This window comes from Alternaria arbusti (assembly GCF_024043155.1).
Source record: "Alternaria arbusti strain BMP 1465 chromosome Unknown scaffold_2, whole genome shotgun sequence".
Classification (NCBI taxonomy): Eukaryota; Fungi; Ascomycota; class Dothideomycetes; order Pleosporales; family Pleosporaceae; genus Alternaria; species Alternaria arbusti.
In genome coordinates, this window is record NW_026249942.1 from 481571 (window position 1) to 505973 (window position 24403).

Here is a 24403-nt window from a genome sequence, read left to right on the forward strand (position 1 = left end):
GTCCTGCCCTCGTCCTCCAACTCCAACGTCCTGAGGCTCGTGCCCTCGTTGTGTGTTGCCGGGCGTCTCAAGCTTGAGGCTGTCCGCAGTCGATGGTGTACCCCGCGCCATTCAAAAAAATTGGTCGCGATTCGCTGATCGCATTCCCCGGTTGCAGTGTGCATGCGGGAGAAGCAGATATGCCGCTCGAATGTCGCTGTGGCTCATCGCCGGTATCCGTCGCGTATGGAGCCTTCGCCGCCGTTTCGTCGAGCTACCCTTCATCCAAGGGGTGCCTCTTCTATCTCGCTGTTGTCTGGCCCGTTGCTGCTCTCGCATTTGGTCTGCAGCTCATTCAAGCATTATGTTTGGCCTGCGATCAAGGCACATCGGCGGTATCGGTCGTAGCGGAGGCGCTCTGCGGCTTCGTGGGATGTCGTGCGCGAGGAAGACGGCGAGTCGAAATGGTTGTAGGGAGTGCCCAAAGTTTGTCTGAGACCACTGTATCCTTTGTCAGTCGCTCTTAGATCCTCCACATGGGCCCCAGACCTGGTGTGCCCAGTCGCCGTCTTGGGGTAGCAAGAGTCTTCAAGCTCGTTCTCAACGCCGCGGTGGAGCCCGCCACCCCAGGAGTGAGCAAGCCGCACATGGGCGCATGGTATCGCTACTGCTCGTTGTCAGGAAGCCGCTCATCTGTCAATCATCAGTAAAGGCCGCGCAGTAGCTTACCACTCCGTCGGCTGCCTTTGCCTTGGGGTGAGTGAGCTCTCCGTCAGGGGTGAGAGGATGCTAGCCATGGCTTCGAAGGAACCTCGCGCGATCCTGCCCGTCGCCTGCGATGCCCTGATGTATGAGAAGCTCGCTGATCTTCTTCTTGTTGGCCTGGGGGTCGAGGGGCTTGTGGCGCGATGTCGTGGGTCGTTGCCGTGAAAGGATCTTGAACGAGCCTGCTGTCGCGGGGCATGATGCCTTTCGAGGAGGCCGTTGCAGCAGAGGTTTTCGCGCTTGAAAACGCTCTGCTCAAGGTTTGGCGAGTAGTCACATTCCTATGATGGCGTTGTGGTCGTGTGTGTGGTGAAGCTGAGGCGGCCGTCGGCGGAGCGAGACGGAGTACGATATCAGCCCCACCAATGCAGCCCGCCCTTCATCAAAGCTGAGGAGACGTGTCAAGCATAGCGTAGCAGGAGAGCCATTGTGAACAAGCAGTCCGAATATCAGCATGCACACAAGCACAGCTGGGAGTCGCGCCTTGCACAGCCAAAGAAGGCCTCCATTCCAAACCCTACTGGCCTTCTGCGGAAAGGCTAGAGGAAGACTTCTACGATCCGTTCACTTCCAAACAGCTCCCACTGGGACAGCATGCCTGCGTTCAGCTCCCGTACAGTGCCAGATTGTATGCAACGCGCTCTTGAGTAGCTTGCACTATAGACATCAGGGATCGTCTCATACGATGTCAAGCACGAAGGTCAAGCATGGTGATCAAGCACCAAGTGTTCAAGACATGCGATTAACCGCTCTGACTGCCTGCGGCTGCTACATGCCAGATACATGCTGGCCATTGTCTCAAGAGCCTCCTACGTGGGCCCATGGTATCCCCTTGGCTCATCGTCCTGCCGCTGCTGCCCTACTTCCATGCTTGGTCAAGGCGTCCTCGCCGTTCCTGCCGCCTCCGTCTACGTATGTCAGGAACCGCGTATTCCCCTGGCCTCCCTCCTGCTCGCCTATCGCCTTGCCTTTTACCCATCGTGGCTTCCTTGCGCTGGCTTCGGTACGATATAGGCCGTAGGTTGGAGAGTCGGAATTGGACGTTGTCCTAGTAGGTCGCCGTCGGAGGTTCGTAAGACTGCTGTCGGTGAAAGATATCCCGGACAGGACTGGTCAGTACACGTTCTTGGGATGCTACGTCAACAATACCAATAACCTTCGGTGGTCTCTCGCCATACCCCGCTTACCCTCACGGTCAATAGTAGTCACAGAACCCCAGCAGAATCCCGGCGCTAGTGGGTCACCCAAATGGTCAACAGTACTTCACGCAGACAATAGAGGTGCTGCACGCCCCGGAAAAGCTTGCAATTGCCTGAGCTGGGTGCTATATGGCCATTGAACAATAGTATCCCCTTACTGGGTCTCAATAAAGGGTCGTCGTCGAGTACAGGTCACCGTCGCTCTCGTCTTGGCGGGGGCGCTGGGGCCTCGGGGCGCCGACTATATAAACAAGCGACTTTGGGGATCCCTCTTCTGCTCTTTGGCTACCACAATAATCTGCCCCCGTCAGAAAGATTTTGATCTTTCTAGACAACCGTCTTCTCTCCTCGCTCAACACCAACAACAACACCAACACCAACACCTTTTGGCAACCTCCCACCATCCTACACCACCAAGTCCGGAATAACACCGGCAACAACAAGAGCATGAGGCGGTACCTTCCGCAAGTTGGGCCTGAGGCCGATGAAGAGGAAGTCCCTCCCTCGCCTCCCCCTTCTCCGCCTCCACCCCCTCCGCCCCCTCCCCCTCCTCCTCCGCCTCCGCCGCCTCCTCCACCGCCGCCACAGCAGTGGCAGCCCCCGCCGCCACCGCCACCGCCCCTGCATGGTCACCAGACCTTCACCCCGCAGGAGTTGGCTCTGGCGCACGGGCCGCTCCACCGCTTCCTGGCCACCCTCGATGCAGTTGCTCTCCACGACTATGCTGAGCAACTGTCGCGAAGACGACGAGGACGAGGACGAGGATGAGGACGAGGACGAAAACGACGATGACGACGACGACATGGTTTGGCTCCGGCCTTTTCTCTCTGGTTCTGGGTTTGGGGAGTTTGGGCTGGGGTTGTAGCCTCCTGGGTGTCTTCTCGGCGCGCTCTGGCCGCGTACATAGGTCAATGGAGTCTCCTCGCTGCCTGCTTGTTTGCCGGTGGCGTCTTCCCGCTCACATTGTATTCTGCAAACCTCTTTTGTGATATGTGTATTTGACGTGATATATCTCTACTCAAAACGACTATGTCCACTTTATCCCTTTCACTCACGCACCCCCCTCCCTCTTAGCATACTCATCCTGCATCCTCTCCTCATACTCCCTCTCTTTGCTCTTAGCGTCCTCCTCTTCCGTCACATCCTGGATCCGCTTCGCATCCGCATGTCTGTGGTCCTCTAGCTGTCTTCCAGATGAATCCGTTTCGAATCGCTCAACGCGCGGCGCTTCGCCTGGAGCTTGATGTGTACGCTCGACGCGGGTGCCGCTGGGGTCTGTGAAGGTGTGTTCGGACTTTGAGGTTGTTTGGCCGTTGATGGTTGTGCTGGAGGAGGATGTGCTGAAGGATTGGAAGGTTGAACTGGACATTGTGGCGGAGGTTGGTGGGCTTGGTATGTGGTTTGGGTTGTATAGTTTGAAAATTGGATAGATTCGTGGCGGTAGGTAGTTCGAAGTTGTTGGTGTAGGTGTTCGAGTTGTGAGGTTGTTGGGTTGTTAAACCTATTCATGGACCGAGGTCGTGTGTTACGCGTTGTGATCTCATGAGTGACGTCATAGGGTCCAGCAACTCGAAACGACAACCAACCACTTCACGACTCGACGCGACTGATTTGTCGCGTGCGCCATTCGCATCAAGGAACGTCGCCTAAAGTTCCGTCATCTCGACTAGCATAGTGTAGCCAACCGTCTGGGCCGCCGGCTCTACAGGAAACCCAGGAACAACGCCGATAACTACACGAGCGACGCCGTTACGGACCGCAATCGTGACAGACAGCAGGGGCGAGAACGCAAGATACGGAGACGGAGGAGTGGCTGAGATCTAATGCGTGAATTCGCGATCGCCACGCAGAAGTCGTAACGCACTTTGCAGGTTGTTTGGAAAGATCTTAGGCTACTTGATTGATGCGACATTACCCACTCACATCAGATATTCACATATGAGACAAGCGCCTTTCGTCGATTTCCAGCCCCCAGCCTTTAGCGTTTACCATGGTGATTCGACCACTTCGTCCATGCTCCTCGTTGTATTAGGAAATAGTATCATGCGCCCCTCAATAGATCTCGAGGGGTTGCGGTACTCTACGAAACGGTACCAGGGGTCTTGTTGATGCTGGTTCGGGGTCGAATTTTACGAGAATGCCATCGACTCCATGCAACCTCTCTTCTTCTTTGTCAATCCCTTCAAACCTGGGCGTACCAAATAGGTCGCAAGCTGCTTTCGAATTGAGCATGTAAACGTTGAAGATAGTTGTGCGATGTGGCTCCCATCCGATAGATGGATAAGTGTCGAGTTTGAGCAGGCGAGAGCGTAGTTGTCCGCCGCGGTGATCCGGTACTACTGTGTAATTCTATGAATGACATTTAGCGTGATCTTCGTCGTGAAGAGACGTTAAGACGTACAGAAAGATTCTCGCAATCAGCAAATAACGAAGTGTCTACGATCGAGTCAGCTTGTGTTACATCACATGATTGCTCATCATACCGTCAACTTGTTCTCCCTGACTAGTAAGACTAGCCGATATAATAACACCGTCTTCGAATTGAAGCTCATACTTTCTCGTGAAGTCCCTGACAGTCATGCCGGGTAACGTCACCACAGCTTGGCAAAGTTCTTGACTCTCAACACCCACATCGATTACTGTTAGTGTTTTAGTGTTCGTGGATGGCGTTATCTCGAAACGTATGGTCTGGGCATCTTGCTGTGTAGAATTGGCTGCATACGGTGGACGGCGAAACTGTGTCGTTAGCGCATTGATGTTGGATTTGTGTCCATTGACGAAGGCCTGATCGGGCACGATAAAATAATCTTGCTGGCCTTGTACTTGCGAAGTTTGGCCTGTTACCACATTCACGTTGTCGACGTAGATACGGATCACGTACAGCCTGTCTGCGTCATGCTTGATCCACATGGCTTCACTCTCTGCAGTTGCTCCATGGTTAGCACATCTGAGTCGATCCGCTGGTATCTAACTCACGGCTCATGTGTAGATACAGCCCCCTACATTTTGCCTCATCAAACTGCTGCCGATTGCTATCTCTTTGCAGAAAATGCAGAGGAAATATACCGTCGTCAGGAAGCAGATCGGCCAGATGTCGGTTTGGATCGATGGATGTCCGGTGGAATTCAATCTCCAGGTGATCGTCGACTCTAATGATGTTTCCACTACGTCGCTCACAGGAAAGCTGCGCCATAATCGCGGTGGAAGACGATGGGAGTAGCAGAGAGGATACCATTGAGTAGACATGTGTTCGACATGGTTTGATAGCAAATAGAAAGGAACCGCCGCGAAGAAGACATCACTTATAGCAACCACGCTTGATGTGAGCAGAAGATAGCAACCGCTGGACGTAGACAAAGGGTTCGTTTTACAGAGGGAGGATGTCAATGGTCTGCTCGACTTGGCTCCCTGTGGCAGAGCATAGTCACGTAAGCAATAGACCTCAGTGGTATTAGTACACTCCATGAGACATGGGAACATAATGATGGCATCGCCGTCAACATCAATATCCTCCGATGCGGCATGTCGGAGGTGGCAGAGAAGTTTGGCGGGGGAACCAGCGTTCGTGCCTCATGATCGCCGGCTGATCGCGCGACACCCCTGCAAGGCTCCGCCACGCTACGCCCCTGACAGCGGCGGCAGCGACGAGCGCCAGGCACCTGCCTTCGATCATTCCACCACCAGCCCACCATGCTGCTGTCCGGTATCGCGCTGCTGGCCGGCCTTCTGTCCTCGGCCTATGCCGCAGATATTCCCGAAGTCCTCGACTGCGACCTGGATGGAAGAGGAAAAGTGCCTGAAGGTTGCGAGGCGCCCATCGCACCGGTCGCAGCCGTGGTACCCGGATCGTCCTACATCGCGAAGATAGAATGCAAGGACTGCCCTTATGAGGACCCTGAAGATCACGAGGTCATAACTGGTGATAATGTGCTTGTATGTATAAGTGTCGAGCCTAAGTCCAGCATGTGCCTAAAGAGCGGTGCTAACCAGCCTGAGCGCTATAGCTTCTCAACGTAACTCTCACGCACGATAATCGCACAGTCCTCCTCAACGATCGCCCGCTATATCCCTTACCGACCATACCCACACCGTCCACCTTCCTCGTTACACGATATCGCCAGAACTTCTCCCATGCGGAACTGTACTGGGGCCTAACTTCCGAAGACCCGTATTGTCGAGAAAGCTGGAGTGACAGAGGACGATGGTGCCACGAAGTACCTTTGACACATGCCCCGCGAATGTATATCGATTATTTATATATCACGAACCCGAGCGATAACCAAGAAGGCGATGACGCGCATGCGGAATACTGGAGCGTTGCGCTGGACGTGATTGGGAAGTCGCGGTACCCCGATGACCCTCTTTGGAAGTTCAACAACCCGGAGCAGAAGATGCTGTGGATGCGCATCAAAGGAATACCATTGAAGAGAGGAGACAAAGGAGGACCAGCCAAGGTCGCCGACCCGTTCGGCCAATCTACCACGGACGACCAGATCTACGAGTACCAAATCGTCGATGTGCGCCTAGTAGCTCGAGCCTACACCTTTCCTCTCAAGAAGTCTTTGACGATTTGGGGCACAATAGGTCACTTCCTTGGCAGCGACGTCTGGGAACTAGAGGGGAGCCGATTTCTGTATCGCAAAGAAGAATGGGGATACTACGGCAAGAAAGGAACGCTTCGCGACATGTTCGGCGAATTTGTTCACTGGGAATGGTGGGGCCTGTTCTGGGTCATCTTCAGCAGCGTTGTTGGCGGCTTGTTCACTATCTTTCTTCTATGGAAGATGTATTGGTGGATCGTTGCGCAGCGCGAGCTCATGAAGTGGGACGGCATGGAGGATGTCTGGGAGAACATGAGGAGGGATAGGGTGGCTGAAGAAGAAGGCGCACTGCTGAACGCTCACGGCGCGTACCGCGATGATCCGGATGAAGGCAGCTCCTCAAGACCACCGGCGTATGAGGATGCGTTGAAGCCGCTGCCGAGTAAACCCCTGCCCGAGAAGCCTTTACCGGCGGTACCGTTGATCGATGCTTGAGCATTACGATGTTTTGCTGCCATTTACTTGACATTTACTTACGGACATCCATCTGTTCGCCACTTACGGTCTTTGTCACTTCTTCTGTCTTTCCAATCTTTTCTACATTCTCATTCTCAAACCTGGTCGGCCAATCTATTGTCTCGCAGTACTTAACAAAGGCGTTTCGATTCGCCGCACTGTGCATTTGAAGTCAACCAAGATCAACAGTCAACGCTTACCAAGCAACACATTACGTTGGGTCGTACAGCACCGCGCTCTTGTGGCAGCTCGTATGAGATCGCCGGCAACATCGGTAAAGGGCGCTCAGCCCAGTCGCAGCTTATCATGCAATCGGTATGCGTCGAGCATTACAAGAAATACTCAAACATCAATGGTATCGCGATAGCCGAGATCGTAGCTCCAGATCTTGAGGTTTTGCGACACGAGTCAGGACCATGCCGTACACCGCCGAAGACACGCCTTCGCAGCGAAAAATTGCGGGGGCTCAAAGCGGAGCAATAGATAGCGGCCGTTAAAGATACAAAAAGAGGGAGCATGTACTCCGTAGCGCTGACAGTTGAATCCTTCGACATCAGAAGAGCGATATAGAATCACGTGCAATCATGGTCAAGATCGCAGTCGCAGGCGGCACCGGAAGTATGCTTCCTCCCATTCCATATGCCTACCCCGCCTCTATCGAGACACTAGATGGCACTCATCCATTGCTAGAAATACCGTACCTTGCTAACGCGGTCCAAAGACGTCGCAACCAACTTGCTCAAGTCCACAATCGCCTCCGGCAAGCACGACATCACCATCTTCACGCGGTCCGCCCCAACTAAACCCCACCCATCCCCCAAAGTCACCTACAAGCAAGTCGACTACACAGACCTCAATGGCCTCACCACGGCTCTCCAGGGCTTCCATACCCTCCTATCCTTCTTCGTCGTCCACCTCGACACCGACAACGTCGCCCAGAAGAACCTAATCCATGCCGCCATCGCCGCAGGCGTCTCCCGCTTCGCACCCAGCGAATGGGGCATCGCAAACTACGCCGGCGTTCCCAGCTACGACAACAAAGACTTCATCCGGAAGTACCTCGAAGACCTGGATGCCAAGGGCGAACTAGGATCGATGCAGTACTGCCTCTTCCAACCCTCCATCTTCATGGACTACTTCGCGCATCCATACCCGCTCGAACGCGACCTCTACACCTGGCCCTTCTTCCTCGATTTTGAAAACCGACGTGCCATGGTTTTAGACGATGGAAACCAACCCATCGTCATCACCGCCATCCAAGACGACTGTGAGATCCTCGCTCGCGCGCTAGACGACACGCGTCCGTGGCCGAAGATCGGTGGTATTAGGGGATGCCGTACTTCCATCAACGAACTGCTTGCTCTAGGCAAGAAGATCAGAGGCGGCGACTGGCTCGTCGAGTATGTCAAGAGTGAGGATCTAGCCAAGGGAGAATTGAAAGCGAGTTGGTTGCCGTTGATCAGTCATCCTACTGTTACGGATGAGGTGAGGGAGGGTTTCAGCAAGCAGTTTGTCATCATGTTCTTTGAGGCGATTAGGAGGGGGGCTTGGGATGTTAGTGATGAGTTTAATCAGCGGTTCCCCGAGTACAAGTTGATGAGTGCGGAGGAGTATTTGAGTAGGGCTTGGGAGGGGCAGCCTTAGATGGGGATGGTTGGATACAGCACGGGGTGCATTGAGGTGAGCAGGAACGGTAGCGAATGAAAGCTTCTTTATATGAATATCTACAAGAAGAAAAGAGTAACGTATATACAACCACCCTCAATCTCACGAGCCCTCCCCATCTACAGGAAGTAACTCTTAATCTTGGGTAAAATCCCCGTCCAAGCAACTCCCGTCGTAGGCTCCATATTATAAATATAATCCGCCCACCACGGCCCGGCCGCCCACCAGATTCCTCCGAGCCAAACATCGCTGTTCTCGCCCATGTACTTCAACCCATCCTGCAACGCAGAAATACACTGCGCATTGTTCCCACCCGCAAACTCACCAATCACACCCTGCTTCTTATTATCCTTGAGCCACTTAGTCGCAGCCTGAAGCCTCTCTTTGAAAATCGTGGCGCTAACACACGTGGCCGAAGTACCAGAGCCGTCAGTGTCGAGGTACTGGTGCATTTGGTACACGAGTTTGTTCTCGGGGTCTTTCAGATTAACCATGCTGGCGCCATTGCCAGAGGAAATCCACGTCCACGCGCCGGTCCAGCTGTTGCCTTCGGGGGTGATGTATTGTTTAGTGGCGCCTGCGGCGCGGACACCGTCGATGGCGGCTTGGTTTAGGTCGAAGACGAGTTGTTGGTCCATGTCGTGGTATTCGTTGTTTGTGTCGAAGACGACGAGGTCGTTGTCTTTGTATTCGGCGGCGACGTTGGTCCACCAGGTTTTGAAGGCGGCGGTGTCGGTGATGATGTTTCCCAGGAAGCGGCCATAATTATGAGGTTGAATCATGGCGTACGAGCCTTTGGAGGTTATGTGGTTTACTTGCTCGGTGAGGTTGCCGAGGTAGAGGGGGTCGAAGGCGCCGGTGAGGGAGTTGGGGGTTAAGCGCTCCATTACTGGGGGGTGTTAGGTCGTGGTCTTTGGGAAGATGTGGGATATGGGGTTTGTGTGACTTACAGAAGTTCAGGCGGAACATGTTCATTCCCTCGTCCATGAACTTGTCGATGGTGTTGAGATCGTACCAGGTGTATTCTTTTCCGTAGACACCTGTGAAGTTCTTCTCGCCAAATTCGGCACCAGACTCGTTAATACCGAACCACTTCATCTTGCGAGAGGTTTGGCGTTTTTCAGCAGGAGCCGCGAAAGCGGTGCTGGCCAAAGCGGCCGCCGCCAAAAGAGTTTTGAATAGCATGGTGTAGAGAAGCGAAGAATACTTCCACAGTCCTATGTTTCACCCGCTGGGCAAACATTATTCTTATACTGCGAATAGTTCGCATGCCAATGATTCAATGCCCCACAAATGGACGGGCTTTGCCTTCCGTTTCTTCCATGGCAATGAGTGGGCCTTCATCTGATGCCAATATGAAAGTGATGGATGTGGCATCATAGTTCTGAAGCTTTGAAGCCGCGGTGCCTGATAGATTGCTTGGTCATATTAAGGGAAGCTTCAATAACCGGGATCGTGGGTCATGCGCGGTGGCTTTGCGGGGACGCAGGGGTTACGATTCGTGGGCGGGCTTCAACGGCCAGTCGGCAAAGAAAAACGCTAAGATGAAACCATCGCGCCAACTGTCGAAGTTCTGCAACATGGAGAATAAGTAATCAGGTGCGTATGTGACACAATAAGTTGCGCATGATACTCCGCCAATGAATGTCATCGAAAATCGGCATTGGCCCTTGCATGCAGAGGAAGCTTCGTTGCATAGTCCTCGCATATTAAACCTCCTTGATCCTTACCGCATTCGTCCTAGCTTCCCATCTGCCGGCTGTCTACCCACATGTGAGTCGAATCGACAGACTCCGTGTTCAGAGAGGGAAGGCGTGGGCGTGCTAAGCATCATGGGGCAAACTCTTGATTGAACGCGATGCGTGACAGCAAATCCGCTCACTGCGATGGTTTTTGATCGTCGCATCGAACGGTCTGCGGAACGCGGTGCGCATCTCCGTTTTGCATGCTGCAATCGTAGTCATAAAGGGGTGTTTAACAGTTGAGCATATAGACGAGGTTGACGCTGATCGTACCTAAAATTTTGTCTTGCAGGAGTAGCTCACAGATGAAAATCGCTGATAGCAGAACTGGAAATCTAATCATTTCTTTGTCCGGTCATACACACGCCGAATCGCCATGCGACAATGGCCATTCATGAAGCCAAGTGCTCCAATTGACTATTCGATAGGAAAAGAAACGCATAGGTTGCCTTTACCGTCTAACATTGCGCCGACCAGCGCTGGGGAAGACAGTCCTCGAAGGCGCAGCATAATTGTTCCCAGCAACACTACTGAAAGCATTACGACTACTCCTGACGCCCGCTCGCTGCAGGTTCTCCCATTGAGGTTGGACCCGGGCAGGTGGACGGCTTGGAACAATGGAAGGCATGATAGAGGGCACCTGACCGATGCGGGAACGACTTGGGCGATATGCGGGCGGTACATCAACCACTGCTTGGGAATAATTGGGCGCGTCTCTATTGTAAAGTTCTCGGTTTTGGGAAGAGCCATAGGCACTGTCGCTGGTATACGGTGAGCGTCCCTCTTCCGGGCGTATGATGAAGCCACGTGAATTAAGATGACGTCTTTGATGCTGATGTGAGTATGACGTTGGTGCTAGCTCTACCAATCTGCGGCGGTGGTCCACCTCGATAGGCTCGTTCCTAGAATCGACGGGTGAATCGAAGAATGAGAGACCGTTTAGACTGCGAGCCTCAACCCAGCCGGCCCGAGGTTGGTTCGTCCTTGACCTTCGTGACTGATAATCGCCGGAATGATCGGAACTATTCTGAAGTTCAGCGCGGCCGGGCGATGGATGGACTCGGGCCTGGTTATGACCGGTTCGGAAATAGGGACTTACTACACTCTCGATCTGATGGCCGGGATTTTGTTGGCGCCTCGGTGCTGGCGTAGTGGGGCCAAGATCCGGCATGCCGTGAGCTCTGTTTGTGTATTCGTTAGTCTGGTGGTCGCTAGAAGGATATTGACGCGCATCGACAGAGGCCGGAGATCTGTGTGGCGACTGGTGCATGAACGGATGTCCAAGATCCAAAGGCCTCCGGTCATCAACTCGTTCGGCGTTGTGCTCATGTCGATAAGCAGGTAGTACTTGCCTATTCCTGCCATCGTTACGATAGTCCGTGCTTGTCTGCTCGCGAGGATCTTTCAGACCGAGCTCCATCCCATTGTCGCGCGACAAACCATCCATAAGACGAATGTATGAAGGCTCAGTAGGCAAATGAACCGGACAATGGCCACTGCTTTGCTTGTCCATCTTGACTGGAGACGATGCTCGGAATGTGAAGTTTGGCCGGTTGTCTTTGAGGCCTACGCTAGCAAGTAGCTGCGATCCTCGAACGTCAGAGGCTTGATGGGGCTGTTCTACGGGCAGCGCTCCCGACATGTACGGTGTCTCGTCGCGGAAGTCATCGCGTCCCGGGTGACGACTGACTTCAACATCTTGCCAGTGTCCGTTATCATACATTTGCACGTCTGCATCGTCCTCGAAGGATCCATCTGCTGCGGACCTGGAGCGGTCACTGGAGAACTTCTTTCGCAGGCTCGGAAACATCTTGCGCATGGATTGCATCCTGGACATCGGCTTTGGCGGAGGTGGCATGGCATCTCGGCTTGAAGGATGGCCAACTTGGGTATTGGTGGGAAGGGGTGACTCGAGGCGTTGCCGCTTCATGGGTCGCGGGACAAAGGACCCAGAAGATGCTGTTCCCAATCGCCCAGTTGTATGAGCCGATCTACCGGCGGTATGACTGGAGGCAGTTGTTCGTAATTTACCGTCCGATCGTCCGCTGCGCTCAGGCGATGCTTCGTCGCTATTGAATGCGTGGGGGTCAATGCCTTTGAAGTTAGGTACAGGTTCTAGTGCCATCGCAAAGCCGAGTTGGGCAAGTCGCTTCTGCATCCTCTCGTTTTGACTGGAGCGGTTAGCAAATGCCTCGTAGCATGGCGTATTCGGCCTACTCGACTAGCATAGGCACAAGCTTCAAGTAATGGCGAATTGCTGACTTGTTTGCCAGGAATGTTGCGAGGTCCTTTGGGTTGACATCGCGAAAATGCGCAACCTCTTCATCGAGACCCTGGAGTCGCTGAACCTCGGCTTTCATGGCTTGAAACTGATCCTTCTGCAGTCGTAGTCGCTCGTTCTCTTGCTGGAGTGTAACGACTTTCGCGTGTTCCTTGGAGGCAAGATCCTGCACACTAGCCAGTTTCTTCTCCATATTGGTTAAGGCTTCTTGAAGGGGCTTGCGGGTCGCATAGGTGTTCTGGCAGTATCGAATAAGCGCAATATACTGGAACTGATTATTGTTAGCTGGTGTCATGACCTCTGGGTGACATGACGTACGCGCAATGCCTCCATCTCTTTTCCGCTACCATCGAGGCGGATGGGAGGCGCGGTGAACCATGCGAGCGGAATCTGAGGATCGTATTCATCTTTCTTGAAGCCGCGTATCGAGAAGAGATCGCGCGGCTCACTGTCGCCTTTCTCTTTGATACAGACGGGACAGGGTGATTGGGGTCGCTGTCCGGCTGTGTGGAAAGGCGGTCCTGTCGTGGCTGTCAGCAGCTGCCTAATGTGCGGTCGCGCTTCACTTACCGCCGCCCTCCAAATGACTGCTGCAGAAGACATGACAGCAACTGGCGAGGAACAGGCGCGTCACAAGGCGCTCTTTCGGGTTGATACCATCTGACAGGCCACGGACTGTCTCGTTGTGGCCTTCGTAGACATCGGCGAAGGAGGCGCAACACACCGAGCAGGCGTAGATGAAGTTGAGGGGATCAGCGCCCAGCTCTGTTGGTCCCTTCTCCGACACAGCGCTCATGACTGCGGTTGCGACGATGTGGAAAGAGGACAGGAGCGACGCGGGGGTGGATGGTGGGAGCAGTTGGGATATGGAAGTGACGGCGAGGCAGTCGCTGTCAACAGCGCCAAGACATCAACACACGTCGTGCTTTCCTTTCTCGACGCGGTGACGGACGATAAGGAACAACAAAGGATGCGAGGTGAAGAATCGACACAAACTCACGGTGAGACACAAGAGACATGGATCAGACATTCGGACACGTGCGCTCCACCTACTACACTCCCACGCGCTCATGACAAGGGGTGTTGTGAAAGTTCACTGATGGCTACACGGAAAGCATGGAAGAAATGTCTCCATATATACAGAAAACGGATCATCTTTCTCTACCTACCCAGTTCATCTTGTACTCTAAGCAAACGTCCGGCATGGGTATCTGTATCGCGTTAGTGTCGTTCCTGTAAAATCAGATGAAAATACCTACGCTGTGCCATATGACTGCTCGTTCTCCAGCTCGTATCGCTTGTGTCCGCCAGCAAGGGTGTTGTGTAGCCCGCTTGGTAGCGGAGGCATACCACCAGGACCCAGTACATCCTTTGCAAGTCCAGTGTTCTTCTCAAACGCGACCGCCAGTCCCTTGGCGCCTTCCTCTTTCGCCGCAACCAGCGACTTTGTGCCTGCCTCGCCAATCAGCTCCTGCTTGGGTGCTGCCGCGCTTCCAACTTCGAGCAGCGCGACCGCGTCGGACTGGGTGACTGTCGAGAGCCTGGGGTATCGTCGTCGCACGTCGCGCTTCCAGTATGGGTTCTCGGCGATATCAGCGGCAGGAAGAGTGACGGGGTCGTCGTAAGAGTTGGGGTCCAGACCGCCTGGGGGTGGGTTGCGGAATTGCGGGTTCATGGGGATACCCGTGGAGCGCTTGGGGTCGAGCGCGAAGAGCCTGTTAATCGCGGCATAGATTCCGGTAGGCTGGACAGTGTATTTCTACAGGTCTACAGTCAGTACCCGTGTTCGCAATGGTTAATGGCTGAAGAGGGGCGGCGAAGTAAAGGCATTCGAGATCGGTTCGGGCTGCGTACCGAAAAGACAGTAGTCTTCACATTCTTGGCGACAGACATCTTGAGGGATTGGCCTTCCAGACAGACTGCAAGGGTGTCAATAGGTCAATGGGCCGGTGCCGTGCTGTTGCGCGTTTGGGTCGACTATCGTGACGCTTGGTGATGTTCGCGAAGCTCGATGGATGCCAAGACGGCACTATCCGCTTTGATACTCGCGCCTTTTCATTCGTCAGGCGTGTCGCGAACATCATTGTCGTTCCTTAATCAGACCTGCGACTACTTAGGTACACTCGCACTCTGTCGCTTTGGCTCTAATCTCAATCACTCTTCTTGATGAATCACTCTTTCACTGTCAATTCCTCTGTGAAACCCTCATCCCGCAAGGTACTGGTGCGCTTCACGGTCAACATCGCTGCATGAACGCCTCTGATTGCTGGGTCTATTGATACTTTGCCGGATCTGAGAAGCGTCCCGGCTGAAGGCATTGATAGTAGATGGCTCGCAGCTCCACCGTACATCACCTTCCCACCTGCTGGCTGCAGTAAAGTTATGGTGTGGCTGCGAGTGCAAGATGATTTGAACTAGCGTCTGTGCATGCCCAGGTGTGCGTCGTTGACTACCTAGGTATGCATGACGCAAAATCGTTCCTACCCACTGCCCACTGCAATCGTGATTGTTGCCAGGCTTACGCGCACGATATCCGCGCCCTTCCAACCCCGAAAAAGGTGGGATGACACGGGTATCCGCACTAGTGTCCTCGCTTGCTGTGATATCCGCTGCACGTGATTGCGACACGGCGTTCTGCATCGATATCCGACATTAGCCGTGACACGCCGCTACGTACACCCAAGACACCCGCTCGCCGATTCTGCGATGAGAAGGGCACGAGACTACTCCACAACGCTGTTTTTCTTTGTCATCGCGATGGAGCTGGGATCAGGGAGGGTATTGCGGGAGCTGCGGATGGTGGTGGAGGGTGAATGAGTACTTATGTACCTTTATCTGCACAGGATCTCGTTGGTGAAACGATTTTGGTACTCTCCTTCGTGCACACGAATTGTACAACTGCACGCGTGTTTGTGGCAATGGTCTTTGTTCGATATCAATAACACAACACACATTCAACTCGCCTTGAGCTGTCGCAAATATGGCAATTCTATTCCTACTGGCCTCCATCTTCGGAGCGCTGGTTCTCTACGTACGTTGCTCCCCGTTCTCATGGCATTAAAAGCTAACACCATGCTCAGATCTTCGGAGTGATCTTTTATCGCCTGACTTTCCATCCTCTTGCATCATACCCAGGCCCTTTCCTCGCAAAGATCACAGATATCTATATGGCGTACTACGCCTACAAGGGCTCTCGGCATCTCGCTTTCCACCGCGCGCACGAGCAATATGGACCGTACGTCCGTCTTGGACCGAATCTACTTTCTGTCAACACCGCCACTGGTCTAAAGACCATCTATGGATTCCGATCAAACGTCAAGAAGGCGTCGTTTTACGAAGCGTTCCCCAGCACACCCAAAGCGGTTAGCGTCCATAGCTCTATTGACAAGATGCAACATGCACGCAAGAGACGTGTCATGAGCCACGCCTTCAGCGACTCGGCTATCAAGAGTCTTGAGAAGTATATCTTGGCAAATGTACGTGTTGGCTGCGAACTGCTCGGACGCAAGAGCAACAATTGGTCTGCCGAGAAGAGCCTCGCCGATGAGAAGGATGGTGGCTGGAACGACGCTTGGAACGCTGCGCATTGGTGCGAGTGGCTCGTATTCGACATCATGGGTGATCTAGTATTCGGCAAGGCTTTTGGCATGTTGGAAAGCCCTACCAATCGTTTCGCAACTCAGCTGGTCGGCAACGCGGCACACCGACATCTCATCTGCGGAACTCACCTTACCATTCACAACTGGCACCTAGACAAGCTCTTCTTCCGCAAGATTGCAGGCCAGCGGGCGCAGTACATGCAGTACAGCAAGGGCCAGGCTATGGAGCGAACAAAGTTGGGCGTCGACGTTGATCGTAAAGACTTCTTCTACTACCTGCTCAACGCGAAGGACCCAGAAACCGGCAAGGGCTTCAGCATGGATGAGCTTTGGGGCGAATCGAACTTGCTGATCATCGCTGGTTCCGATACAACTTCAACGGCTATGGCTGGTGCCTTCTTCTACCTCGCACACAACCCCGCAGCGATGCAGAAAGTCTGCAAAGAGATCCGGGAAACATTCAATGATGTTGAGGAAATCGTAACCGGACCGAAGCTTAGCGGCTGCTCATTCCTACGCGCTTGCATCGATGAGACCATGCGCATGACACCCCCAGTCGCCGGTGCTCTTCCCCGAGAAGTCCTTGCCGGTGGTCTGGATATCGATGGTCGCCACATTCCTGCCGGATGCGACGTGGGCGTCCCAATCTACGCGATTCACCACAATGCCGACTACTTCCCTCAACCGTTCGACTACATTCCTGAGCGATGGCTATCTGATCCATCCGCGAACCCGCTTCATAGCAGTCTTCAGGCAGCGCAGTCGGCGTACAACCCCTTCAGCATCGGCCCTCGTGGATGCATTGGCAAGGGTCTCGCGTATGTTGAGCTGTCGGTAACGATTGCCAGGGTACTTTACTTGTATGATTTGAGACTGGCACCAGGCACGACATTGGGTGCTGGAAGCAAGGACTTGGAAGTCGGTAGGACAAGGGCGTCTGAGTATCAGATCCAGGACGTCTTTGCGAGCAAGAAAGACGGGCCAGTCTTACAGTTTAGGGCTAGATGATGCCTAAGTACCTAAGTAGCTTGATTCATGAACTATCTTGTTAAATTCCTTGCAAGCCTTTGATCAAATCTTTTCTTTCGTGCCAGTATACCAGGTGGGCGAAAGCTTGGTCGAGCTATTCGTTGCACAGGACTGAACGGCGTGACGGCCGCAGTTTCGCTGCTTTCGTGACCGTGTTATCGATAAGCCAGGTCTTGGCAAGCCAAGGAACTTTCTCTGTTTAGCGCGATAATGGCTGGCGTCTTTTCGAGTAGACGCGATCATTCGCCATCATCGATTGCGGATGCACATACCATCACCTTCGGACTAACACAATTGACTATGGCTGTACCCAGGATACTCTCTCGTGGGCGCTGTCTCTTTGCTCGGACAACACCTTCCGTACGCGTTGCTCAATCAGCTGTTCCGTTGATCAGAACATCAATTACGAAGCGAGAGTTCGCTGCCAGCCAGCTGAGGCGGGAAAATATCATCGAAACACCGTCGAGAGGACCAGAGATTGCACTCACTGATGCGCGCACTCCGACATCAAGCGCATCATCATCAGGGGTTGCTTTATTGGGTATACCAAAACGACTGACCAGAAGAGAGGTCGAGGATCTACTACGATCAAAAGGATGCACCGTGTACGTCTTATAACATTTCTTTGAAGATTTCGCAAACAGGATTCCGAGCTAATGATCACCCAGCAAGAGATTGCAGATGCGTCTTGATCGCTACTCTTTCCAGAACGACACCAGGTGTTTCGCAGAACTTGGAAGCGAAGCAGAGGCTGCCAAGATCATTGCAGAGCTCAATGACGCAGAGATACAGCGCAAGAAGCTTATCGTCAGGCCTCTCAAAGACGACTTCGTTTGGGGCCCTGTGCAGGACAAGCGAGACCACAAGTACGGTACTCGCTACTTCTTTGACGAGGGCCCCGCCGCTGCACTCGAAGCTGTACGCCCATTGCTCGAAGGTCGTCGCTTGATGGTTAGAGTTCAGACACCCGGTTGGACGTCCAATGCCAGCATTGCCAGACAAAAACAGAACGCACTGCGGATCCTTGAAGAGCAGTTCGCCAAACATGGTACCATCGAACGCTTCAGTGACTTCGCGCCATTCTATGGCGATAAGAAGAAAGAACCGCGCATTCTTTGCTTCATCGATTTTGCAACCAAAGAGGGCGCAGATAAAGCGATCGAGAACATCCACGATACGCAAATCGAGGGTCGTTTGACGTGGCTGATGCGTTCTGAGACCAATCAATACAGGAGCCACCAAATTGGGAAGGTAGCCCCTGAGGCGCTCAAACAGCTACAAGAACGTGGTGTGGCGCCTAAAGACGAAGACCTCCACGAGGACAAGTTTGTCAATCCGCTACCCAAGAAGGAGTAGGAAAAGCCACAATGGCGGAACGTGTGTGTGACATGGACTGAGATATTGCTATCAGCAACGTGTCGTAGACACAGGCATTGGACGGCCTTTGTACATTAGAGAGAATTTCAACATTATACAAAGACGACGACAAAGAGGGGCGGTCCGCAGATAGGCAGTGCGCACCAAATCAAAATTGCCCCGGATGGCTTGCACCTTATCTCGCACCCACCACAAGTCTTCCATTCTTCCGTTGTACCTGATGTTTTGGTACAGACGCTACGCGTTCGCAAACCCCTACGCTCACAACGTGCAGGTAGTAAAGAAGTTTACGCAACACGCATGTACTTGGGCGGGCGCCTGCCCTTATATTACCAGCTTATATTTTCCAGCTCTTTGGCGTCACTTTCCTCCCAAGGAAACAATTGCTCTGAAGCCTTGATCAACCGCTCATGATCCTCCGATCGCGGTTTGATCGAACAACGGTATGGCACAGGGTGACTGATCGCTCCCGGTTCAAACTTCACCTCCGGCTCCACAACGCGACCATCTCCATCAACGAACTTGGTGATGTCAAACACCGCGAGACTCTGGGCGATGGTAATGAAGAGCGCGTTATCCGCCACGTATCGGCCCGGGCAGATGCGGCGACCATATCCGAAGATGAAGTTTCTAGGGTCAGGCTCACTCTTATGAGTGGGTGTTTCGAGGAAACGCTCTGGTCTGAAGACCATCGGGTCTGGATAGACTTCGGGGTCGTGCGTAAAATGCCAGTTGTTGGGTAGAAGGATGGAGCCTTTTGGAATGCGATACCCGCGACACGTATCTTCTTCGGTGCTGCAATGCGGAAGGCACATTGGTAAAACGAGGTGCCAGCGATGTGTCTCCTTCATAATTGCCTCGATATACGGAAGGCTCTCGCGATCTTTACTAACGGGTAACCGGCTTACGCCGATGACGCGATCTAGCTCTTCTTGGGCCTTCTTTTGGACTTCCGGGAATACGGTCATGGCAAGGAAGAAGGTCATTATGGACGACACAGTCTATTGGTTGAGTCAGTAAAGTAATAGAGGCGCCGATATCTGCATAAAAGCTTACCGTATCAGCACCGCCGAGGTATAGCGCCAATGCAGCCCACTTATGAACAAACTCCATCTCAGCGTCCGAACCGAGTCCTTCAATGCATTGCGACAAGAAAGACGGCGAATGCCTCTTCTCTCTCATCTGCTTCTTCACGAACTCATACGGCTGGTTAGTGCATTGGCGGAGCTGCGCTTCCATTCGTCTCGCCGTGTCTTTGAACCCCGTACCTGGCAGCCATGCTGGCAAGTACCGCACTAGCCGATATCAGAAGCTGCGTGAATCATTAAGAAGCGATACTCACAGAATGGAAAGATATCTACCGACCATTTCCCAGGAACTGTAGCATCTGCGAACTGTTGCATGGTTTTGGCTGCCAGATCAACGAACGGATCGTTGCCGCTGGATACGGTGGTGTAGCCGTAGGTGATCTTGAGAATCACACTGCCAGCCTCTTTTCGTATATGATCAAACAGCTTGTCGGGTGAGTCCAGAAGGTCGAGCAAGAAGTGCGCAGCTTCCGTCTCTTGCACCTTATCGAATACAGACACGGAGATGTTCGTGCTCGCTATCTTGGTGATATTCTTTCGCTGGATTTTCCATTCTGTGGAGTACGGAGCCATCGCAGTGGCATGCCGCCATCCTACCCTGTTCGCGTGGTCAACAAGTGGCCGATCATACAACACCACGTAGCTATTGCGAGCCATTGACGTACATATCACCGCTAAAGGTTTGGCTAGGTCTCGAAGAATGAATCGCCGAGCGATCGCGCAACAGCTCAAACGCGATCTCAGGGTCGTTAATGATGATGAAGGTCTGCCCTAGCACTGTAACGGAACTGATGGGGCCGTAAAATTCCTTGTGCTGCAGCCAATGGTGACACTCAAGCATGCCAGATTTGGGCATATCGTTGACATTTCCAAGAAGTGGGAGGCCTTTTGGGCCCGGGGGAAGAGGTAGAGCATTCTTTCTCCCTAGATGCCAACGGGTTGCGTAAATTATGGCAAATGTAGCGAACGCAATGCCAATCGTGGCTGATAGCACGATAGCCATGGTGATGAAAGTGATGAGGAAAAGCAATTGCCGGGATTGTAACATAATCGAAATACCTGTCCTGCCAAGCCAGATCCTTCGCCGTATTAGGATCTTGCTGCGTGATAACGGTTCGCTTAGAACGACTGCGCCGCATTGGTGCAGATACAAAGTGCTCGGGAACTTCTCCGCCAGTGAGATAAAGCGCAGTAATTCCCGTGGGATTTGGGCCGTGCCGAAAGGGTAAATCCGTCAAGTTATGAACGTCGATTTTGTTGGTTGCGGCACCGACCTGCCAGAAAAGGGCAAGCCCTGGAGCCTACCAGTGATCGTCTCCCATTGCGCGCGTATCTTTCCAAGGCATGGTAGTTTGATGGGGCGACTGAAACCACGCCCATATTCCTTCGGATCCTGCGAGCTGTCAAACGCTCAAGAAGGTAATCCCCTTAACGGATCGTCGCTGACCTGAGCTATAGATCATGCGTCATGTTGGACATATACCCCAAATACTTCCTTCGTAGCAGATATTGCGCCGCTACACATCTTTTCACTCGGCCATCGTCGCGATGAAGATCTTCCGGTGCTTTGCAGCACTCGCCATCTTTGAGCTGCCTTTACTCGCGCAAGACGATTTCCTGCGAAAACTACCGACCTGTGCAGTTAGTTGATGATTGAGCTTTCGTGGCATTGAACTGAGAACCGCAGGTAAAGTGCTTCCAAGCTCTTGTACCCTCGAGCAGTTGCAAACCAGATGACTTCGGTTGTCTGTGTGCCGACACGGCCTTCCAGACAAAATCTGCGAATTGCAATGCTGCAAATTGCACTGTGCCCGCATCACTTAGTGCGACTAACCAAACCTACGCAGCTTGTGGCATACCGATCAGGGATGAGAGCGAGACAATGATCGCTGTAACGGCCTCTATTGGCGCTCTTGCTGTACTAATGGTTGTCTTGCGACTGACAGACCGGTTCTTTTCAGCCAAAGCCAAGCTTGGCCTAGACGACCTGCTCATCGGGCTATCTGGAGTAAGTCATGAACGTTGAGCGTGCGGGGTGCTAGAGCTGACGGAAGGTAGTTGGCCTCGTTGTTTCAGAACGTCCCTGTCATCGTCGGTAAATCACTCCCAACATTCCATTTAGAGATGCAACGGTCAACTGATGGGTCTCCTAGCGGGTCGTCTCGGATTCGGAAGAGACATGTGGGGGATATCGCCAGCGGCGATAACAAATAGCTTCAAGGTAAGCCTCGCCTTGAGCGCCCGTTCTGAAGCTAAATTCTGCTGCAGTGGTTGTACGTTACCTATTTCATGTACCAAATCGCAGAAGCCTTCTGTCAACTGTCCATCCTGGCCTTTTACCTGCGGATCGCAACCTCGCCAAAACTACGGACAACCACGTATATCCTGATGGGGATTGTTACCGGCTTCGGTATCGGCAATACAGGAGCCATGATGTTTCAATGCCAACCTATCTCATTCTTCTGGGACGGGTGGAAAGGCGGAACAAGTGGCCTATGCACCGTCGATGTTCGGCTATTTGGATTCATTCGCGGCGCCATTGAAATCATGCTCGACGTGGCAATCCTATCGCTACCATTGCCCATGTTAGCGAGACTACAGATGTCCTGGAAGAAGAAGGTCCAGATTATCTCTATGTTCGCTGTGGGCTTCATCATCTTCATCGTCAGTTGCCTTCGCTTATGGGCTCTCGTCCGATTCGATCAGAGCTCAAATCCGACTTGTGAGTACTGCTCCTCCTGTTGGCTGCACAATGACTGACGGCGCAATCATAGACGACAACGTATCCGGTGTTTACTGGTGTGTGACCGAAGCCAACCTCTTTATCGTAGTCGCATGCATGCCTGCCATGCATGCGATATACCAGCATACAATTTCAAGGATATGCAGCATATCCTCAGGCTCCGGGAAGAGCAGCTACGTCTCTAGTGACGATCGCTATCGTATACGAAGATCAGGTCATCGACTGTCTCTGGGTGGTATCTCGAAGGTTGTCGATATCCAAGTCAAGCGCGAGGATTTCTCGGAGTCGGATGTCGAACTCGTAGGCCGGACAAACTATCAATGATGCTTTCGGTGGCGGAAGGGCGCGTGTGGGGTTGCGGGCGACGCATCAGGCGTGTAGCGAAGACTGGCGACATCTTTGTTCTCGTTGACATGTAGACAGCCTGACTAGTCGCCGAGAAGGTCGTTCTGGCAATGCTAAAGCTTCCGCGCTGCACATGTCTGCTGAGTTGTGAGATGGTAGAAGCTGCATTCTCTAGAGGTAGCAGCCAATGACGTCATTGCCTACCTACGAAGCACCTAGCCTGTTTGGGCAGACCATGAAAACTGCAGGGCAACATCTCCCTCCGTTTTCGATTTTCTATAGTCTGGCGCCCAGTTCGAGATCATAACAGCTACTCTTTACTACAGTGACCACTGCATCATGGCGCTCAACCCCGCGTCAACCGGTTTGACGACTACAACAGGCGACCAGATGTGAGCTCACATCTCTACCTTGAAGGCTAACGCGTACACTACTGTTCAAGACACGGGTACATACATATGTAATCACTGACTGAAATAGTGCGCGAGTCAACTGACTTGCATCGTCTCTTCTACGACTTCCTGCAGAACTTCGCAACCTCATCTATCTATTCACGTTTGCAGATTCTATGATACGTATCATCCGCGGAAAGGCGAACAAAGCCCAACCCTGTCGGTCTCATTTGCAGCTGTCAGCAGCTCCGCCATGAAGCCAACTCACTCTTCATTTCTACAGCGACGTTCGAAATGGAACTGGTCATGCCTTAAAGCTACGAGGCCGCTATCGTCGCCATTGGAGCTGAGCGGTGTGCGCGGATCACCTCGATTCAAATTTCTATGTTGTCGGTAGAATTCCAATATGTACACTGGGCCTATCCGGCCAAATGGTTCCAGGAAGAGGTTGAACTTCAAGGGAGGGCTAACGCAAACGCGTTCCCGGCTTTGAACACGGTTCACGTCAAAGGTTCGAGGCTACAATTGTCACTCCTCAGTTCCGATACTAGGGCTGACCTTGTGCGCGCATTTCGCCTTGTTTATGGGAAGCCAGCCATCGAGATTGTATTTGAGGCAGGACTGGAGGGTATCCTGAGAGCTGCCGATGATGGACAACCGTGAATGTGGGTCGATTCTGGTCGTCGTCAGTTGTTAGTTGCCTATCCAATTTCACAACGTATGTGTCGGGTCGATTGCAGGTCGCCAAGGCACGGGGGTGAATGGGAGGTTGTATGCCCCCGGAAGCTTAAGCTAAGGCACTTCCATTAAATTCCCACGGGCTCTTAGATCTGCGGTTGTAATAACCAGCTATACCCCCTTATAATTCAGTTTCAGTATCCAAGTTCAACCATCACTATGTCCTCAACACTTACATCAGAGATGCAGGATTGGATTATGGCTCCCAGTAGAATACAAGCCATGTAAGCAGCCTTGCATGTTCGTTGATCAATCGCTAATAGGCATAGTACAAAGAGAAATCAGCTTACCTCGGCTCTTCTTCGGCTTCCTGGTGAGCTGCGTAATAAAATCTGGGAATACAGCTGTCTAGGCAGAACGATCAAGTCGATTTCGTCAACATACGAAGGTGCGCCAATCTCTAA

At 52.9% G+C, this 24403-nt stretch overlaps 12 protein-coding genes across 12 annotated transcripts; 5 read left to right on the forward strand and 7 right to left on the reverse strand.

Moving 5' to 3' along the window:
• Positions 1 to 2994: 2994 nt before the first annotated feature.
• Positions 2995 to 3312, reverse strand: J4E86_001705 (uncharacterized protein; the record flags this gene model as incomplete). Its single annotated transcript, XM_051442270.1, has 1 exon — positions 2995 to 3312. One exon carries the CDS (start codon positions 3310 to 3312, stop codon positions 2995 to 2997), a length of 318 nt encoding a protein of 105 aa, XP_051305858.1.
• Positions 3313 to 3995: 683 nt separating this feature from the next.
• Positions 3996 to 4926, reverse strand: J4E86_001706 (uncharacterized protein; the record flags this gene model as incomplete). The annotated part of the gene is made up of 6 exons (XM_051442271.1): positions 3996 to 4292; positions 4345 to 4379; positions 4427 to 4582; positions 4666 to 4679; positions 4825 to 4864; positions 4920 to 4926. 6 exons carry the CDS (start codon positions 4924 to 4926, stop codon positions 3996 to 3998), a joined length of 549 nt encoding a protein of 182 aa, XP_051305859.1.
• Positions 4927 to 5633: 707 nt separating this feature from the next.
• On the forward strand, positions 5634 to 6979 carry J4E86_001707 (uncharacterized protein; the record flags this gene model as incomplete). The annotated part of the gene is made up of 2 exons (XM_051442272.1): positions 5634 to 5876; positions 5948 to 6979. The coding sequence occupies 2 exons, from the start codon at positions 5634 to 5636 to the stop codon at positions 6977 to 6979; spliced, it is 1275 nt and encodes a 424-aa protein (XP_051305860.1).
• Positions 6980 to 7584: 605 nt separating this feature from the next.
• On the forward strand, positions 7585 to 8644 carry J4E86_001708 (uncharacterized protein; the record flags this gene model as incomplete). The annotated part of the gene is made up of 2 exons (XM_051442273.1): positions 7585 to 7618; positions 7722 to 8644. 2 exons carry the CDS (start codon positions 7585 to 7587, stop codon positions 8642 to 8644), a joined length of 957 nt encoding a protein of 318 aa, XP_051305861.1.
• Positions 8645 to 8784: 140 nt separating this feature from the next.
• J4E86_001709 (uncharacterized protein) lies at positions 8785 to 9850 on the reverse strand (the record flags this gene model as incomplete). Its single annotated transcript, XM_051442274.1, has 2 exons — positions 8785 to 9554; positions 9616 to 9850. 2 exons carry the CDS (start codon positions 9848 to 9850, stop codon positions 8785 to 8787), a joined length of 1005 nt encoding a protein of 334 aa, XP_051305862.1.
• Positions 9851 to 11360: 1510 nt separating this feature from the next.
• On the reverse strand, positions 11361 to 12217 carry J4E86_001710 (uncharacterized protein; the record flags this gene model as incomplete). The annotated part of the gene is made up of 2 exons (XM_051442275.1): positions 11361 to 11429; positions 11507 to 12217. 2 exons carry the CDS (start codon positions 12215 to 12217, stop codon positions 11361 to 11363), a joined length of 780 nt encoding a protein of 259 aa, XP_051305863.1.
• Positions 12218 to 12620: 403 nt separating this feature from the next.
• On the reverse strand, positions 12621 to 13484 carry J4E86_001711 (uncharacterized protein; the record flags this gene model as incomplete). Its single annotated transcript, XM_051442276.1, has 3 exons — positions 12621 to 12959; positions 13007 to 13209; positions 13259 to 13484. The coding sequence occupies 3 exons, from the start codon at positions 13482 to 13484 to the stop codon at positions 12621 to 12623; spliced, it is 768 nt and encodes a 255-aa protein (XP_051305864.1).
• A 390-nt stretch (positions 13485 to 13874) lies between these two features.
• J4E86_001712 (uncharacterized protein) lies at positions 13875 to 14581 on the reverse strand (the record flags this gene model as incomplete). Its single annotated transcript, XM_051442277.1, has 3 exons — positions 13875 to 13899; positions 13948 to 14447; positions 14543 to 14581. 3 exons carry the CDS (start codon positions 14579 to 14581, stop codon positions 13875 to 13877), a joined length of 564 nt encoding a protein of 187 aa, XP_051305865.1.
• Positions 14582 to 15668: 1087 nt separating this feature from the next.
• Positions 15669 to 17295, forward strand: J4E86_001713 (uncharacterized protein; the record flags this gene model as incomplete). Its single annotated transcript, XM_051442278.1, has 2 exons — positions 15669 to 15719; positions 15769 to 17295. 2 exons carry the CDS (start codon positions 15669 to 15671, stop codon positions 17293 to 17295), a joined length of 1578 nt encoding a protein of 525 aa, XP_051305866.1.
• Positions 17296 to 17997: 702 nt separating this feature from the next.
• Positions 17998 to 18672, forward strand: J4E86_001714 (uncharacterized protein; the record flags this gene model as incomplete). Its single annotated transcript, XM_051442279.1, has 1 exon — positions 17998 to 18672. The coding sequence occupies one exon, from the start codon at positions 17998 to 18000 to the stop codon at positions 18670 to 18672; it is 675 nt and encodes a 224-aa protein (XP_051305867.1).
• Positions 18673 to 19022: 350 nt separating this feature from the next.
• On the reverse strand, positions 19023 to 20354 carry J4E86_001715 (uncharacterized protein; the record flags this gene model as incomplete). Its single annotated transcript, XM_051442280.1, has 3 exons — positions 19023 to 19694; positions 19750 to 19988; positions 20036 to 20354. 3 exons carry the CDS (start codon positions 20352 to 20354, stop codon positions 19023 to 19025), a joined length of 1230 nt encoding a protein of 409 aa, XP_051305868.1.
• Positions 20355 to 22070: 1716 nt separating this feature from the next.
• On the forward strand, positions 22071 to 22848 carry J4E86_001716 (uncharacterized protein; the record flags this gene model as incomplete). The annotated part of the gene is made up of 2 exons (XM_051442281.1): positions 22071 to 22503; positions 22556 to 22848. 2 exons carry the CDS (start codon positions 22071 to 22073, stop codon positions 22846 to 22848), a joined length of 726 nt encoding a protein of 241 aa, XP_051305869.1.
• Between the last annotated feature and the right edge of the window lie 1555 nt (positions 22849 to 24403).